Source organism: Malania oleifera, chromosome 11 (genome assembly GCF_029873635.1).
Source record: "Malania oleifera isolate guangnan ecotype guangnan chromosome 11, ASM2987363v1, whole genome shotgun sequence".
NCBI lineage: Eukaryota > Viridiplantae > Streptophyta > Magnoliopsida > Santalales > Ximeniaceae > Malania > Malania oleifera.
The window spans coordinates 49,893,913-49,912,130 of record NC_080427.1 but is presented as its reverse complement, the minus strand read 5'-3'; the positions used below and the strand labels follow the sequence as shown (position 1 = coordinate 49,912,130).

Below are 18,218 nucleotides of genomic sequence, written 5' to 3'. Positions count from 1 at the left end.
AGAAAACAATATTAGAACTACATAAATAACTCAATAATTATGAACCTACAACTACCTATTTTAGCACTTTCTTTTTTTGGTCATTTCAACTAGTAATTTTTTAACATCGAAAAAATCAAAATTTTATATTTCAATCAAAAAATAAGGCATAGCTTGCGCATGCTGAGCAACTATTTTTATTTTTCTAATCACTAAATGTAAATTTAATAGATCAAAAGGATATGTATTACAACACTGAGCATACCCGAGAGAATGGGACAATGCTAAGCATTACAATCAACCTGGGCATACCTAGCGCCACAAAGGCAGAAGTGACTAACAAGTGTTAGTAAATGGAACTAATATTTAAGAGCCGGGTTTGGAACAAGAAAAACAATGAAATGAGAAAGGAAAAAAAAAACTATTTAGCAAACTAATATATATATATATATATATATATTTGATCTTATACATCATTTGTTTTTTATTTTTTTTGAAAATTTTATTCATATGGGAACAAATTTTTTATTTTAGTAGTATTTGATATATAGAGAAATAACATAAAAAATGATTTTTTTTTCTTTCCTTATTTTCTCTCAAAGGATTCTAATCCAAACGGAGCCTAAATTTGCCTTAATGTAGATAATTGTTCTGATAGGGTGCAACAGCAACTGTGATATAGCTTGCTGCTACTGTGATATCAAGCAACACCCACCACTTTGTATGCAATGTTGCCAAGAAGAGCCTTGACCTGTTTGGCAAGTGCTTATGGATCTACCAACAACAGGTACTCATTACCATTTTTTCACTTGCTACTAAACCTGTTTGGTTGCTGAATATAAAACAACAAAACTAGTTCAGAAAAACTCACATAAAAATGAACAAGTGCATAGCCCAAAAACAGTTATAATGGAAGGGATCAAACGTGGCATAGGATGAAGAACAAAAAATAGACGGACCTAACAAGTGCCCACCTTTAGTTACATGGAAGTACATTTTTAACATGTAATCTTCTTTGCTAGGATGGAAAAAACAAGATGTTGAATGGAAACTTCTTCAGCATCATGACATTATGTGCTTCGTAATGAAAACTGCTTCTTCACTCTTTGGGTTTGGAAAGGGAATGTGTGCATACCCAACTTTTATCCTCTCAAGTTTACCAAGTTAAAGAGATCAGAATTTTGTGTATAAATCTCTAGGATCCGTTTGGATCAAGAATTTTGTTTTTTGGGGAAAAAAAAAAGAGGAAACTTATTTTCTCTTATATTTTTATTTTATATAAAATATTATCAAAAATGAATGTTTGTTTTAATAAGACTAAAAATTAGGAAAAACTAAATATTAATGACGTGTAAAATCAAATTTTTGATTATAGATTAGATATATTTTTTATTTTCTTTCTCACTTTCCTTAATAACCAAACATAGATTCGTTGATATTTTCCTTTTCTTTCCCTAAATAATTTTTGAGTTCCAAGCATAATATTAGCATTTTTTTAGAATCACCCCATCTCCCATTTGCAGATTTAGTGGTCACAATTTTACCAAAACTCCGATGGTTCACAATGGCTCCATAATGTTTCTTTGAGGATGATTTAACCATGATTTTTTTGCTGCGTTTGGAGATTCAGGAATCAGTCAAGAGTGTATTGCAGCCTCTCTGGGCACCCATTATGAGAGCAGAGGACTACAAATTTTCTTAGGCAGCACCCAGTGGTTATGATCCTGATAGAGGAATTGTGTCCACAACCCTGCAAATTGTAATAGTTTGGAATAATGTGTAAATTGATGGCTCAAAACTGCTTCCTATGAAAAAAAAAAATTAAATTATTCATTTCTGAAGACAACCAAATCCCAAATCCTTGATGATTTACCAAAGCTACTGTGCAGGTCAAGGGTTGTATTGCAAACCAAATGAAACGCTTCATTAGATCCACCTAAAATTAAAAAATATTATATATATGAAAAGGAAGCACAACCACAAATGAGCAGCATTGCTGCACAGAAATTTCAAGGTTGATTATTTAATTAATCTCATCTTGTTCCCACAAGAAGCACACTTAAAACATCCAGCATCAAATGCAACCGAGTAAAAATCTACAACAGCTGGAAATCAAAACTAAGTCAATATGCTAGCTCACTATAACGCTTTAAAAGAGACCAGACCATACCCTGCATCATAACTTCCTTGAAAGCCCGAGGAATACAGCAGCAGATGAGATTTGTACCTTGAGATCAGCAATATCGACATCATGACCACCTTCAACCAAGCCCCACTTTTCAACCTGCCAAAAATGAAAGTAGGATTGTTTTTAGAACTAGTTGAAGCTGCAGAAGAAATAACAACCAAGTAGTACTGTATTTGAGACAAAAATGCTGCAATTGGGCATATACATTCAACAGAGAGAGAAAACAAAGGGAAAGCATCTCAAGTAAAAAGGACCTGCAGATCTTCTTCAAGTCTAATCAACTCAATCGCTTCCTCAATCTGCAATTTTCCACGAAAGATTCCAACAGCAATAACCAAGGAGCGTGCAGCCGCAGCTATTGCATCAATTGCTGCCAATTCAGAGTCATTGGTGTTCTTTAGAAGGCTTTCTATGGCATTCATGAGACTATCCTCCTGCTTCCCACCAAAAAAACTTGAGTACACAGCAGGCTTAACACCAAAATTTGATTCCACCCAATCAAGTAAAGGATCAATTTTCTCCTCTTGCCGTTCTGAAAATTTGATACTATTTTGAGTTAGCCACATCAACTAAGTGACCATATATATAAACCTATATTATTTGGAACAAGACAGAAAAATATAAAATGTATACATAGGTTTCCCACGCCACCAAGGGCTTGGGGAGGGTAGGATGCATGCAGTCTTACCTTCATTCTCGAAGAGATAGTTTCCATAACATAAATAATAAGTGGTGGTTCACATCCATTTATGGATCAGCACATTGGCCAGCTTATTTGGACTCCATAGTCTGTGTTGGTTGGTGGGGGTTATTTCAATGTTATTAGAAATTCAAGGGAGCAATTTTGGGTGTTTTAAGGGTGATTTGTTGCATGAGGAAATTTGACTTTTTATTGGGGATTGTGGGTTCATGGATTGAATAGTGGTTGTTTCACTACGGTGGCTCCCAGGGTTAGACAAGCTTCATCAACCATTGACAGATTCCTCTTTACTAATGCTTTGGAAGACTTGTTAGAGAATATTGTGCAAGAGGTGGTGCTGGTTAGGCCCATTTCTAATCATTGTCTGGTTCTCTTGGACTCCAATTGCATTTAGTCGGAGTCCTGCCCATTTTAGGTTCAAGAACATGTGACTATTGCACCCTTCTTTTCATGGTAACATTAAGAGACTAAGGGAAGGAATGTGATAAAAAAAAAAAAGGGGGAAGGAATGTGATGTTCAGGGGTGGGAAGGTTTTAAAGTGATGAGGGAATTAAAGTTTGTCAAAAACAAGCTAAAGGTTTAGTATAAAGAGGTCTCTTTGGGAATATTAACAAGAAGAAAAAAATATATATTTTAAATAATACAATTAGTATAGATAGGTCCAAGGAATGTGGCTTGTTAGGGGAGGAAGGAAGGGCTAGAGAGTTGGAGGTGCTTTTGTTGAGCAAAGAGAGTTGGCATCAGAAGTTGTGGGTTAGATGGCTGTTGCTGCAGAATCCAGAAGACCAAGCTTCTATGGGAAAAAAAAAAAAAAAAATGCTTTGGAGGACCTGAGGTGTACTCCAAAGGGATCATTTCGATGCTTAATCAGGTAAGAGAGAAATTGTAAGTAGACAACATGACTAGTAGTTGTGAGTCGCTCACCTCAACATTAGCCTCCCTTTTATATGCAATTTTCCACAGCATAAATATCTCACACCTTTAATAAGGATTAGAGGACTTATGTGAAGGTGACACCCCTTCCTTGAAGTTGACACCCCTTCATTACTTCCCATTACCATCATTTAGGTTACTCCACCCCCTTAATGCAGGGTGACCTTATCCTTCAATTGAACAAGTCATGATGTACTTTATTATCCCCAACAAATGCCTTCATTCCCGAGCTTGAAAAGGAACTTTCAAGTTTGGGAGTATTTCCTTTATGCATTGACGATTTTCACTCCTTCGAACAATAATGTAATTAGTTTGGGCCTTTATTTATTCTGTGTTAGACTAGAGCTTGGTCCCTTAATACAAGCAGTCAATTTTTTAACTCAAGCAGAAGTTTGATTTTGCCACCCAAGCATACCTCATTTTAAGAAGTGCTTGTATTCAATTCCAAGCAGAGCTCGACCTCTAAATCCAAGTAGAGCTCAGCTGTCATATCCAAGCTGGAGGTCCTTCCTCCTGCCCACTCGAATTCAGCCCTTTTGAAGGTTGGTATATCCTGCCCACCTAGAGGTCAGTCCTTTGTGCAGCTCCCAAGGTCAGCCATTTGTGCACCCCCGGAGGTCAGCTCTTTGCCCCCATGTTGGAAATTTTTGTGCGCACCCGGAGGTAATCCCTTTTTGCACCCATAAGGAGAGGTAGGCAGCTCATGCCCACTTGGAGGTCAGCTCTTCTGTGCCCACCTGAAGGTCAGCCTTTAGTGCAAACTCAGAGGTTTGAACTCCATGTTCTCACCTGAAAGTTGGCTTTTGGTGTAGGTGGCTTAGAGGTCTGCTCTTTTTGGTGTGCCCACGTGGAGGTTAACTCTTCTTGAAACAGTAACCCTTGCATAACTGCAACTCTTAATTCAACTTTTAAGATAATATTTCATAGGCAACGAGTCATCATAACAATTAAAGTTTCCTGCACACAGATATTCTGCTGCCAGTTTCTTATATCTTAGCTATACCTTTCATCACTTCCTCCTTCCGTGTTTTCCTCAAGGTCTTAAATTTCGATTTCGACTCAAATTTCGAAGCTCCAAAAGTACAAAAATTTTGATTTCGATTTCGATTTCGATTTGAAAAAATAACAGAAATTAGTAGTAAAGCATGGAATTCGTTGTGAAACTTTAGAAATGGTTAACAAATATTATAATATAAGTTTTAGGACTAATATTACAAATTAAATACATCTATGTTTTGTATGAGGTGGAAAAGTTGTAAAATAGTATGAGTAACAAACATATTTGTAAGATAATATAAATTAAACATATTCAGTTAATACAAATGAAATTCATAAATCATTTAAATATTATTTATTATACAAATAAAGATAATTTAGACATGAATTGTTAAATAAAATGTTACTGTAAGTTTATTTTTTCATATAATTTCAAAAGCACTTGTAACAATCTTTTGTTTCGATAAAATAGATAAAAAAAAATTAAGATAGAAATTTCACTTCACTCCTAAATTTCTAATTTGAATTCTGAAAAGATTTCATCGTATGGTAAAAATTTCGACAAGTTTCACTAAAATTTCGAGATTTTGATAAATTTCGGATGATTCATTGAGGTTTCAACAGAAATTATGCAAGATGGAAATCGACTACCATTTCGATTTTGAGGGTGATGGAAATCGGAAATTTCGACAATTTCGTGAAAATTTAAGACCATGGTTTTCCTATTAATGTGGACCCTCCCATGGTTTTGGGCCCCTTGAAATCACAACAATTTCTCCATCAATTGGCCGCCACATGTGTGGCTGCCGAAGTTCTGATATTCTCTCCAAGACATTTTCCTTACAAACTTGGAGAAATGGCCTCGTCAAATCAGGGCCTTGATCTCATTTTTCATTGGTCCCTGCCATGCGACATACTTCTTAACTTTTATCTGCATTAAAATGTGAGTGCCAATTGTATTTAAAGGAGTGTAATGTGACCCTTCCAAAGTTGTGTCAGGACGCTTCAGGAGTTCCTTCTCTTCTCTTCACTCCATTAAAGTTCAGCAAGACCTTTTCTCTTCAAATCAATTTGCTTTCCCAAGCATTCATCATTTTGTCAAGAAAATATATTTCTAGGCCCTTGTCATCAATTCTCTCTTGTCAAATTGGAAGTCTCTCAAATGAGATCAAGGACTCTCCACATAGCCTGACAATGCAGCTACAACATGGTCTTGGTTCTTTACCTCGAGGGTAGTATCTCTGAATCTGCACCATAAAGCCTTGGGACTCTTTTCTCCTCCTAGATCAGATTTATGTGAAAAATGTTTTTGCCATTTTCCAACTGCTAACAAAGTGCTCTACTAGTTGTCTCTCCATCTCACTGAAGGTGCTAATGGACTGCACCTTCAGCCATTGATACCATATGATTGAACAGGGCCTCGTAAAGTAGCATTGAGCTGCATCAAGGTTTTGAACAAAACTAAGTGGCAACATGACATGTTATGTCAATGCATTTATCAAGACTTGGCATTTTGAACTTCGCTGGCAAAGGCTCCTCCATCACCTCTCAGCTGAACGGAGGTTCTAAAGAATGGAAGGATTGTTCTCCCAGTGCCGATTGCTCCCGAATCTCTTTCATCATCTGCCCTGATCATTGATCCACTCAAAGTTTTCTTCATAAATAGTAAAATGGATGGCATTGTCATCTGTGCTAACAAGGTCTCCCTTCACAATGGCCCCCTTTACCAGCATTTGTGGTATTGTTAGGCTATGCTCCTGCTGGACTGCTTCCTACTTTTCTTGAAGAAGCTGGAAGGGCTGACTCATTCTATGTCGAAGGAGTCAATAGAGAATGCCTTTTCTAGGGCAGATCTATCCAAGAATGGCCTCAATTCACCCTTGGAAGGCCAAGAATTATTCCATGGGCACCATCCTCCCTAAGGTGGCCTGTCAGTTTGCAGTAATTGTACCTACAAGGGAGAATGGGTCCCTTCAAATCGCAGTGAGTATCGTTGTGGAAAGACATGGTCCAATATGACGTGGTAAATTTTCTATCTTTCCCCTACTTGGTGCACGAATTTTTCACCGCCAAAATTCACAGAAACAAGCTTCTACAAATCTGAAAGAAGAGAAATTCGGCTTTGTAGGACCTGGGGTGTACTCTAGGGAATCATTCTGATGCTTAAGTCAGTAAAGAGAGTGTAGGCAACAATACTAGTAGTTGTGAGTCTCTCTTTCTACCTTAGCGTCCCCCTTTTTATAGGCAACTTTTCTGCCACATAAATGTCTCACGCCTTTAATTCTAAGGGGAGCTCTAGGATTTATGTGAGCATGACACCCCTTAATTACCCCCTACTACAATCCTTTAGGTTAGTCCCACCCCTTTAATGCAAGGTGACCCTTAGCCTTCACTTGGGCCAAAGTCATGGTGTACTTTATATCCCCAAAAATGGGTTAAAGAGTATTATAATTCTAGGTTCTTTCACATGGTGGCAAATGGAAGAAGGAAAAGTCACATTAAGGAGTTGGAGTTGGAGTTAGAATCGAGGAGAGTGGTGAAGGATCACATACAGATTGGGGATCACTAACTTTTATAATAAGATAAATAATAAATTTTATATTATTTTCAAACAAAATAAAAACCTTAAAACATTGCAACTTGGTTTTACATAGCAGCTACAATCGTTGCGTGACAAAATTTTGGGGTCTTGATATTGTCCTATAGTGGAGGGAATAAAAACCACAACCATAGTGACCACTGCGGACCACCAATACTACATAACGATGACTACAAGCTATTACAGGACCACAACAAATGCTATAATAGTGTTACAGCAAAAGCTAAGTTTTTTTTTTTTTTTAACCCTCTTCTCATTTTCTCACTTTTTTTTTTCTTTTTAAAATCAATCTTGATCAGCTACGTGAAGGGGGTGGGGATGGGAAAGACTATAGAGGGGATATTCACTGACAATGCCAAAAAATAGAACCCCAATCTTCGTGTCCACATATATGTGACAATCACTTGCAACCAAGCGCTTGGGATAACCCTTGGCCTCTAGGGGCCTTCCGACACTCAATTCAATATCAAGATGAATGTAATTGTAACCATAGTACCTCGAGTGTCCAAGAGTCTTACCTTGTCCTACTCTCCCCTTTTATGAGCATTCTTCCCCATGGGATTAATGCCTAAATCCTAGGGAGGCTATAGGTCTTATGAGGTGGTTACACCCCTTCACTTCCCCCATTTCTATCCTTTAGTATCCACCTCCTTAATGCAAGTTGACCCTTGGCAGTCACATATATACCCACTTTGATACTTGGCCAGGTCATGGTACACCTTATTTTTACCCCTATCAAATTGCCCTTCACTCCCAGGTCTTTGGAAGGCATGTTCAAGTTTAGGAGTATTCTTAGATTTGGGAATTTTTGCTTACAAATTGCAACGCAATTAGCTTGGGGTTTTGTTTTGAGCTAGAAATTGAAGCTTTGTTCCGAGCACAAGTTAATTTCTTCTTATCTAAGCAAAGCTTTGTTTCGAACCTCCAAGTTGGAGCTTGCACTCTTCATTCAAGTAGAGCTTTTCTTTATACAAGCCTTGTAGAGCTTGGCCTATTCATTATTGGCTTCTTCACGATATAGCTTGGTCTTAACATTTGATCTAAAGCTTGGCCTCAACATACGAGCAGAGCTTGTTTTTGTCCTCCAAGGCGGAGCTTGGTCACTTCACCAGAGTAGAGGTCAGTTTCATCATCTCAATCGGTGCTTGGTCTAAACATATGAGCTGAGCTCAGCCTCATCATCCCAACAAAGCTCATCCTTAAAGTCTAAGTCAGAGCTCAATTTCTTTATTCGAGCCAAGGGAGAAGGAGAAAAAAAATGGCTTGGGTGAGTCCGATAGTATGTGATTGTGATCATAGTACCAAGATGTATGTAATGTGACCATAGTACCTAGAGTGCCTGAGAATCTTACCTTGTCCTAATATCCCCTTTCCTAACCAATCTTCCCCATGGGATTAATGCCTTACACCTTTGATCCTAGGGAGGTTACAATTTTTATGACAATGATTGCACCCCTATACTTTCCCCATTACTATTCTTTAGTATTCATGCCCTTAATGCAAGGTGACCTTTGGTATTCACATGTGTACCCACTTTGATACTACAGTACACCTTATTTTAACCCATCAAATGCCACCATAGACTTCCAAAACTCAGAAGGCATTTCAAGTTCAGGAGTATTCTTTAGCTTTAGGAATTTTTTTTGCTTATAAATTGCAATGCAATTAGCTTGAGCCTTTGTTTTGTACTAGAAAATGAAGCTTTGTATCGAGCAAAGTTTGACCCTTATCATTCAAACAGAGCTTGATTTCGACCCACAAATCGGTGGCTGCCCTCATCATTAGAACATAGCTTGGTGTCATCATCCAAGGAAATGCTTACAAGGGATTCTCCTACGACTACCGACTTAAAGGAGACTACTGAAAAGGACCTCGAACCTGATTGATAGTCAAATGGGGCCACTGATTTCCTTATCCTGTAATTGCTATAAGTTGTGGAAGGATCAATCTAATCCTATGGGAATCTATCTATGTTGTTTGAAACCAAAAGACATAACTAAGCAAGCTTCCCGACGAGACCAGCATACATCCTATCCATTTTTTTTTTTTTTTAAATCCAGCTGCCTATTTTGAAAATGGAAGTTCCACTTAGAGCATATAGATCCCAAACTTCGATTTCTTCGTTGATATAGCCCACTCTTAACATCTTAGTCAAAGCTCGGTTTGTTTCAAGTTGAGATCAATTTCATCATCCGAGCCAAAGCTCGGCCTTGACATCTGTGCCAAACTCATTCTTAACATCTGAGCCAAAGCTTGGTCTATTTATTCAAACCAAGGGGAAAGAAAAGTTTAGAGACCCCTAGCTTCTCAAGGCCCTCTTCGATGCTCAACTTAGTATCAAGATGTATGTAATTCTACCATAGTACCACCAGTGTATGAGAGTCTTACCTTGTCTTGAGAGTCTTACCTTGTCCTAATCTCCCTTTTATAAGCGATCTTCCCCATGGGATTAATGCCTCACACCATTAATTCTAAGGAGGTTACATGTTTTATGAGGGTGTACCCTTTTACTTCTCCCATTACTATTCTTTAGCATCCATCCCCTCAATGCAAGATGATCCTTGGCACTCAAATGCATATCCACTTTTACAGTTGATTGGGTCATGGTACACCTTATTTCTACCCCCAACAAATGCCACCATCCCCCCCCCCCCCCCAAAACAAATCCCAAGCCTTGGAAGGCATTTTCAAATTTGGGAGTTTTCTCTATAGCTTTGAGAATTTTCGCTTACAAATTTCCATGCAATTAGCTTGGGGCTAGAAATTGAAGCTTTGTTCCAGGGACAAGCTCAGTCTTTGTCATCCGAATAGAGCCCAATTTCTTCATTCAATCAATGATCACTTCATTATCAGACTTGGAGCTCAGTTTCTTCATTCATATAGCTCAGTGTTAAAATCAAAGCTGAAGCTCGGCCTCAACATCTGACCAAAGCTTTGTCCTTCGAGTCGAAGCTTGGTCTCTTTATCTAAGTAGTGCTCAATGTCATCATCCAAGCCCAACGTTGACCTCAACACCCAAGCCAATCTTGGACTCATCATCAGAGTAGAGCTTGATCTTACATCTAAGCTAGAGCTCCATTTCTTTATCTGAGTAGAGCTCAATTCCATCATTTTTTCAAAACTCGTCTTTAACATCCGAAAAGAAGCTCGATTTCTTTATCTAAGTATAGATTGGTATCTTCATCTAGGCACAACTTCATCATCTGATCCAAAACTTGGTTTCTTCATTCGAGGAAAGCCCAATTCAATCATCTGAGCAGAACTCGGTTTAAATATCCAAGTTGGAATTCAGGTTTCTTTATTCAAACCGAGCTTGATTTCTTTGTTTGAGTTGGAGTTCAGCTTTGAAATTCATAGTACTTTCCATAGTTGTCTCCTCTAGCCTTAATGATGGTGAAGACCTGCTAATCAAGGGTATTTCTCAAGGTTACTACCTCGAATCTTTAGATTGTTGTGACCTTCTTTTACATGGACATTTCCAAGGTTACCACCTTGGGAGGTGGCCTGGCCTGCTTCCCCAAGGCTTTTTGCCAAGGTTAATTTTGGCCTTTGGTGCTTGGGCCATTATGCCAACTACGTCTATTTGGCCTCTTATACTTAGCCTTGTGAGGTTCCAAGTCTTGTAGCTAATTTGGGCTCTCCTTTCAGCTCTTGGTCTATTTTTCAAATATATTTTCCTGCACAAAAAATGGTAAAAATAAGGCATACCATGACCTAATCAATTATCGAAGTGGATGTACATGAGAATGCCAAGGGTCACCTTGTATTTAGAGGATGGATAGTGCATGCTAAAGAATAGTAATGAAGGAAGTAGAGGGGTGTACCTGCCCTTGTAACTTCTTTAGGATTAAAGGTGTAAGGCATTAATTATAGGGGAAGCTTGCTTACAAAAGGAGAGATTAGGACAGCATAACTGAGAACTATGATCACAATTACATACATTCCATGCCAACTCTGAATAGCATGTCAAAGAAGGCCGCAAAGGCCACCAGAAGTCGCCCCAACTCTTTCTTTTTCTTGGTTTCTGGTAATCGCCTTGATATGTGGATGTGGAGATCAAGGTTCAATTTTTGTCTTTAACAAACTAACACACCTGCTAAAGGAAGGTGTGCTTCTCATAACAACCACGATCATCTCAACAACTGGGTCATTTACATTGTGCATGTTTGAAAAATAAAGAGAGAATTTGCAAACCTAGTCAATGTGATGACCACTGATTTAAGCAGCCTCTCAAATAGCCACCATTGAGTGGAGGCTAGCTTAGTGAGCTGGTGGAGCTACTACGTTTCTGTGTCACATTTAGTGTGAATGGTGATTTTCGAACACATTAGTGAAGCACATAAAAGGAGAATATATATATATATCATCTTTTTGGCTAAGCCAAAAGTGTTCCGGTTATAAATTAACATTTAGCATGGCATTAAAATTCATATGCTTGCTATTAAAATGTTTCAATCTATGTATGATTGTTTTTTTCATACGCTTGTTCAAACACACAATAAAGAAAGTACTAAATGTGGATATTTGGTGAGAAACAATGACAAATACACATTGCTAAAGTAGAATACTAATGATATTGTGAGAATGTATCGTTGTTCTCTTTTTGAAACTCGTGTGTAGAAAAATATCGAGGAAAAACTAAGTCTTAAGGAGTTGTCTTATGAGGCCATGAAAACCAAGCTCTAAAAAGTTGTTGTACAAAGTCATAAGACTAAGCCCTAACTATAAGGATTGAGCATTGAGGAGTCATGAAGACCAAGCTCTAAGGACTGCCCTATGGGGCTAAAGACCAAGCCAAGAAAACCAAGCTTTGGAGCCACCCTATAAGGCCACTAAGCTCTAAGGGGGCACTCTATGACTCTACGAGGCATGAAGATCAAGACCCAAAAAAAGAAAAAGAAAGCTCCAAAGCTCGAGGAATCTCAATAGCAGAAAAAGAAAAGCTTCAAATGTCAAGAAAAAAAAAAAGGAAGGTGGGAGCACCTTGACTCTAAGGCCCAAGAAGACCTAAGCACATACACACGCAAACACACACACACACACACAAAAAAGAGCATTTGACTTGAGGAGACCTATTTGGAGAAAAAAACAAGGAAGTGGATAGTGCATTGGATCTCCAAATAGAGGAGCACCTCGCTCCAAGAACGCAAAGGCTCAACAATTAAAAAAAGTAAAAAAGTGAGGTGGAAGCACCTTGGCTCCAAGGCCCTGCAACAAAAATGACAACAAAAAGAGAAGTAGAGTATCTTGGCTTTTAATGTCTCCACAAAAATCCATTTACTCCTAAACTTGAAAGACTTCCTTCCAGGCTTAGGAGTGGAGGGCATTTGGTGTGGGTGAAAACTATCCTAAGCTTCAAAATGGTTTGAAGGTTATTTAATAAGGGGAACATTGGTTTCTCTAAGATTAAAGAGAAACATTTAGGGATATAATTTATATAACGCTCCATAATGACATATAACCCCTTGTTGATGGGCATATAATAGGGCATAACCCCTTGGGTGAGCCTATAAAAGACACAATAGGAGAAGTAGGGGGAATCTCTAGGGCACTCCAAGACTCTTGCAGCCCAGGGAAACAAAAGAGCTTAGGAGACCCCCATGGGGACCACCTTTGACGCTGAAGTCAAAGTTAACACAAAACATATGGAATTGTGACCATAAGTGTTATAAAGAGTCTTGTGGTGCCCTAGAGAGTCCCAAAGAGTCCCCCCTTCCTTCTCCTAATGCGTCTTTTATAGGCTTCCCCAAATTGATTAAATGCCTCAGTTATATGTCATTATGGAGGATTATATTAATATTCATCCTCAAACTTAGGAAAATCAATGGCCTCCCTTACTATATGACCTTCAAGCCTTTGCGGAGCATAGGATATTTTTCACCCACATTAGATGCTCCCACTCCTAACCCTAAAAAAGAGTCTTCCTAAGTAAATGGATATTTGTTGAGACATTCAAGCAAGGATACTCCACTTTTACTCTTTTGCTGCTGCTGCTGTTGTTGTTGGGCCTCGAAGCTAAGGTGTTCCCTGTCCCAGCTCCCTTCTTCTTCTTCTTCTGCCACTTCTTGTTTGTATTGTTGGGCCTCCTTTCACCATTGAGGCTGGGGGCTCCATTGTTGGGAGAGATGATGTGCCCTTCACTTACCCCTTTTTTTATGTTGAGCTCTCTCTCTCTCTCTCGCAGGCCTCCACAGACTTTAGAGTTGAGGTGGTCACTTCTTTTTTGGAGCTTTTTTTCCCCTTGGGGCTTTCTTCAGCCTTTCAGCTTTTTCTGTTTTTCTCTTTTTTTTGGTCTTGCGATCTTCACACCACAAAGGATACCCCATAGGGCTTAGTTTTTATGGCCTTGTATGGTCGCTCCTCGGAGCTTGTTTTTATTGGCCCCGTAAGGCTGCTCCTTAGAGCTTTGGCTTCATGACCCCATAGGCTGCTCCTTAAAGCTTGGTCTTCATAGTCCCATCAAGCAACTTTTAGGGCTTAGTTTTCTTGGCCTCTTAAGGTGGCCCCTTAGGGCCTACTTTTAACCCTTATATTTTTGTGTCCCCCACACCCCTAGGTTTGGTGATTGCCATGGTTGTCATGGCAATTGTGTTTAACCTTCACATCCACACACCCTTGATGATCACATGCAACCAAGAGATATAAAGAGCTTGGGAGACTCCCAATAGTCCCTAGGGGCCTTCCATCTATTTATACCAAAAACCATACCCTGATCTTAGATGGACCCTCAATGATCATCTGAGACCAAGTTCCACAAAGAATTTGGGAGACCCCTAGTGGTTTCTAGGGGCATTCTTTGACACTTAAGTCAGATTTAGCATTGAATATATGTAAATGTGCCCATAATTTTAAGTGTCTAAGAGTCTTGGAGCACTCTTACCTTCTCTTAGCATGTGTCTTTTATAGGCTCCCTCAAGGCGTTAAAGGCCCTGTCGAAATGAGCATTATATACCCATCGATGAGGGTTACGTGTCATTATAAAGGGTTATATAAACTAAACCCCTGAATATTCCTCTTTAATTTTAAGAAACACAGAGTCTCCTTCAGTCCATAACCTTTTAGTTGTTCTCAAGAATAGGGTATTTTTCTCTCACATCATACGTCCCTACTCCTAAGCTTGAAAGTAAGTCTTTTAGATTTAGGAGTAAATGAATTTTTTTGGGGAGCTAAACCTGGGATACTTCAAATTATCTCTCTCTCTTTTTTTTTTTTTTTTTTTTTTTTGGGCCTTACAATTAAGATGCTTCCACCTATAAAACAAAATAAAAGAATGGAGGAAGTTGAGAAGTCTAAGGCCCGAGGAGGCCCAACAATTAAAAAAAGAAAAAGGTGGTGGGAGCATCTTAGCTGTAAGGCCCAACAACAACTGAAACAAAAAAAGAAGAAGAGAGAGAGAGAGAATTTGGAGTATCCCAACTTTAGCTCCCCAAAAAAATCCATTTATTCCTAAATCTGAAAGACTTACTTTCAAGCTTACAAGTAGGGGCATATGATGTGAGAGAAAAATATATTGTCTTGATCTTCACATCCCATTAGGGCTTAGTCTTACGGCCCAAAGGCCCGCTCCTTAGAACTTGGTTCTTGGCCTTACCTCCTTAAAGCAAGTCTTCATGGCCCTATAGATGGCACTTTAACACTTAGTCTTCATGGTCAATTGGGCTACTCCTTGGATCTAGGCCTTTAGGGCTGGCTCCTTAGACCTTTGGTAATCATTGCCCCATAAGGAAGCTCCTTAAAGGTAGGTCGTCATGCCCCATAGAGCAGCCCTTAAGGCTTAGTTTTCTCCTCAATATTTTTGTCTTTGCATGTAAATCCGGCCTAGTTACGAAGATCGCCACCGGTATTCTAAAAATCACTTCCTCCCTGCCTAGCCCCTGAATATGCTCACGCCAAAAATTCATCCCCAACCTTTGCATCCATAAATCCAAGACATTCACCTATCGCCAAGGGAAAAAGAAAGGGTTTGGAAGACCCCTGGTTCCCAGGGCTTCTGCTGACAGTAAGTCAATATTCAGATGTATGTAATTGAAACCATAGTACCTTGAATGTCCAAGAGTCTTATTCTATAAGTAATCTTCCCCATAGGATTAATGCCTCACACCCCTTTGATCATAGAGAAGTCACAAGTATTAGAGGGATGGATACTAAAGATTGGAAAATGAGGGAGGTAAAGGGGTGCAAGTGCAACCCCCTTATAAATCCTGTAACCTCCTTAGGATTTAAAGGTGTGAGGCATTAGTCCCATGGGGAAGACCACTTATAGAAGGGAAGATCAGGACATGGTAAGACACTTGAGGTACTATGGTTAAAATTACATACATCTTGATGCAGATTTAATCATAAAGAAGGACCCCGAACACTAGGTGTCTCCAAAGCTCTTCTTTTTCCCTTGATTGTAGGTGATCATCATGGATATAGGGACGCAAAGATAGGGTTTGATTTTTGGCTTGAATAAATTTGCAAGCCAGGGGAAGAAGTGCTTCTAGAATAACAATGGTGATCCCCATTATTGGGCCAAATTTAAATGCAAACACAAAAACATCAAGGAGAACACTAAGCCTTAAGGGGCCATTTTGTAGGCCATGAAGGCCAAGCCTTAAGGGGCTGCTTGGGCATGAAAATCATGTCCCAACAAAAAAGGAAAGAAAGTGTTTGGGAGGGGGGGATATCTCAATCAACCACACCTCAAAAAAAAAAAAAAATCCTGATAACCACAATGGCTAGGATTGCATAAACTCCATGGCCGACCAATTTTGCATTAGGCTCTATCTGGGCCTATCCCAGCTCACACACGTTTACAGAGAAGAAGGGAAGGAGAGGGTCCAAGGACTCTGAAAGATGTCTAGTAACTGTAGGAAAAATACCAGAGAAAGCAATAGAGGGTCCAAGGGTGTAGGACAGTAGGAGTGATTGTATGATCTTCCTAGGGGACATACAAACTGTGTATGTTGTCATTCAACCACAATTTTTTGGAGAAAGGGACAGCAAAGTGAGCACACCAGATGCTCAGAAGTGCCCAAATTTTATGTTCATGCCATTTTCTAAGCTTGGACTTGGTGATATTAGTTTCCTCCTCTCCATATTTCAGCCAAGCAAAGGGGAGCTTTTTTTTTTTTTTTTTTCTAAAATCAATATTATTATAATAAAAAATATTTTAAAATAATATTATCAAGGTTTTATTTTCAAAATTGATGTGTTTTGCAATCTCGCAAGATGGGGCTGTGAGTTTTAAGCAAATCTCACAGGACCACCCAGTGAGTTTTGGATGTCATCTCCTTTGCCGGATTTGTGATGTCAGCCACCGTCCACCCACAGCTCTCCTGTTCTGTAACTGCGGTGTGAAAGTCAGTGCCTAAGCAGCGCCCGCAGGCTCAAGTGCAGCGGCCCGCACTGGGAGACCCCTTAGCGCCCACGCTCCCACGGAGACACGACTCGGGCTCTGACACTTTACTTTCTCCTCCTTCGTTTCACTCCTGGCTTGCGCCCTGTTTGTTTCTTGGCAATTTAATTTCCTATTGTTGCTGATTTCGACTCACTATCTCTGTTCACCGCACTTTCTTACTTTTCCTTTTCGTTTTGATGCTCACAATGCGTGCCGTGGTACAGTGGATCCTATCTCCCGCTGGACCACGACGTGTCTGACAGCGTGCGTGGGTTGAGCCCATCCGCCTCGTCCGCCCCTGGCGGGGACGGCCACGGCTCCGTTGTTGTTCTGCACCTTCAGGCCCCCTCGGGCGTTCAGCCTGAAGCACGCTGCTGCCCGCGTCCCAGGGCTTCTCACTCCCGCGTACGCTCTCTTTTTGGCACTGGGGGGCTTCCCCTGAGGTTGGCCTCGCACCAGTTTGGGGGGGCACCGCTCCCCCCGCCGGCTCCTGCGCGATTTCCGCCACCCTTCTTTTGGCCTCCACTTTCCCTCCCTTTCTTTCCCTATTTTTTCTTCACCCAATAGTCTTACTTTTGACCACCTTCTGCCCAAGGGAGGGCCCTTCGCCTTCCCCTCACTCCCTTGGACCTTTTGCTCCCCCCACCGCATCTTGCCCATCTACCGACAACCGCTTTCTTGTGCCCCCTACGCCACCCTTCCCTGTCTCGTCGCTTATGGTGTCCCCGCAGTTTCTGTGGACCCTCGCCCTTCTTATGTGCTCACCAAATGTTGGTATGGATCTAACTCTCCCTCCACCCTCACCCCACCCCTCTGTTCTTGCCCTTATTTGCCTGCCCACTAAATCCTGGGGGCCCCTCCCTTAGCGGCCATCTTTGCTCACCCTTGAACCCCGCGTGCACCTTTCCAATAGGTCGCCAGACTCGTTGTTACGCTCCTTCGTCTACTGCCTCGTTGGACCCCCCTCCGTCCTTGGCGGCCTTCCCTTTCGACCTCGTCTTTTCCGGGGGTGCTGGACACCCACCATAATTAACTATGGCCGGCCCGACCGGCCCTTATTGTCCTTTATGTCACACCCATCCTCGCCCTGCACCTTTTATGAATATGTTTTTTTGAGTAAATGACCTCCAAGTCGCATCCTCCGACTGTTGAAGCAACCTCTTTTTAGCGCTGTGCGGCCGATGTACTATCACCGAGGCCCAGGTTGGCAGGTCGCCCACGCGGCTACACGACTAGCCCAGGCCTAAACCGGGCCCACAAGTCGAGTAACTTGGGACCACCTCAATTTCTCAAAATCAAGAGTGCCACAAAGAAATTGGCGACAGACGTCAGCGCTAATTCAATTAACTGGCCCCAGCTAGAGGGAGCCGGCACCTCATGAGTGGAACTAGGAATGCCTTGTGCTCAGAGGGCCTTCACCATCAATAAGCCGTTGGACGA

The 18,218-nt window shown here is 40.5% G+C and overlaps 1 protein-coding gene across 1 annotated transcript in view; it reads right to left on the bottom strand.

Annotated features, from left to right (window-relative positions):
* Positions 1-1,963: 1,963 nt before the first annotated feature.
* The window catches only part of LOC131168516 (uncharacterized), a 23,906-nt gene continuing 7,651 nt past the window's right edge, over positions 1,964-18,218 (bottom strand). Inside the window, exons 3-4 of the mRNA XM_058128006.1 lie at positions 2,422-2,699; positions 1,964-2,263 (exon numbers count right to left, since the gene is read on the bottom strand). Of these exons, the coding sequence (XP_057983989.1) occupies positions 2,156-2,263; positions 2,422-2,699 (386 nt within the window). The 3' untranslated portion in view covers positions 1,964-2,155. The remainder of the gene's footprint in view (positions 2,264-2,421; positions 2,700-18,218) is intronic.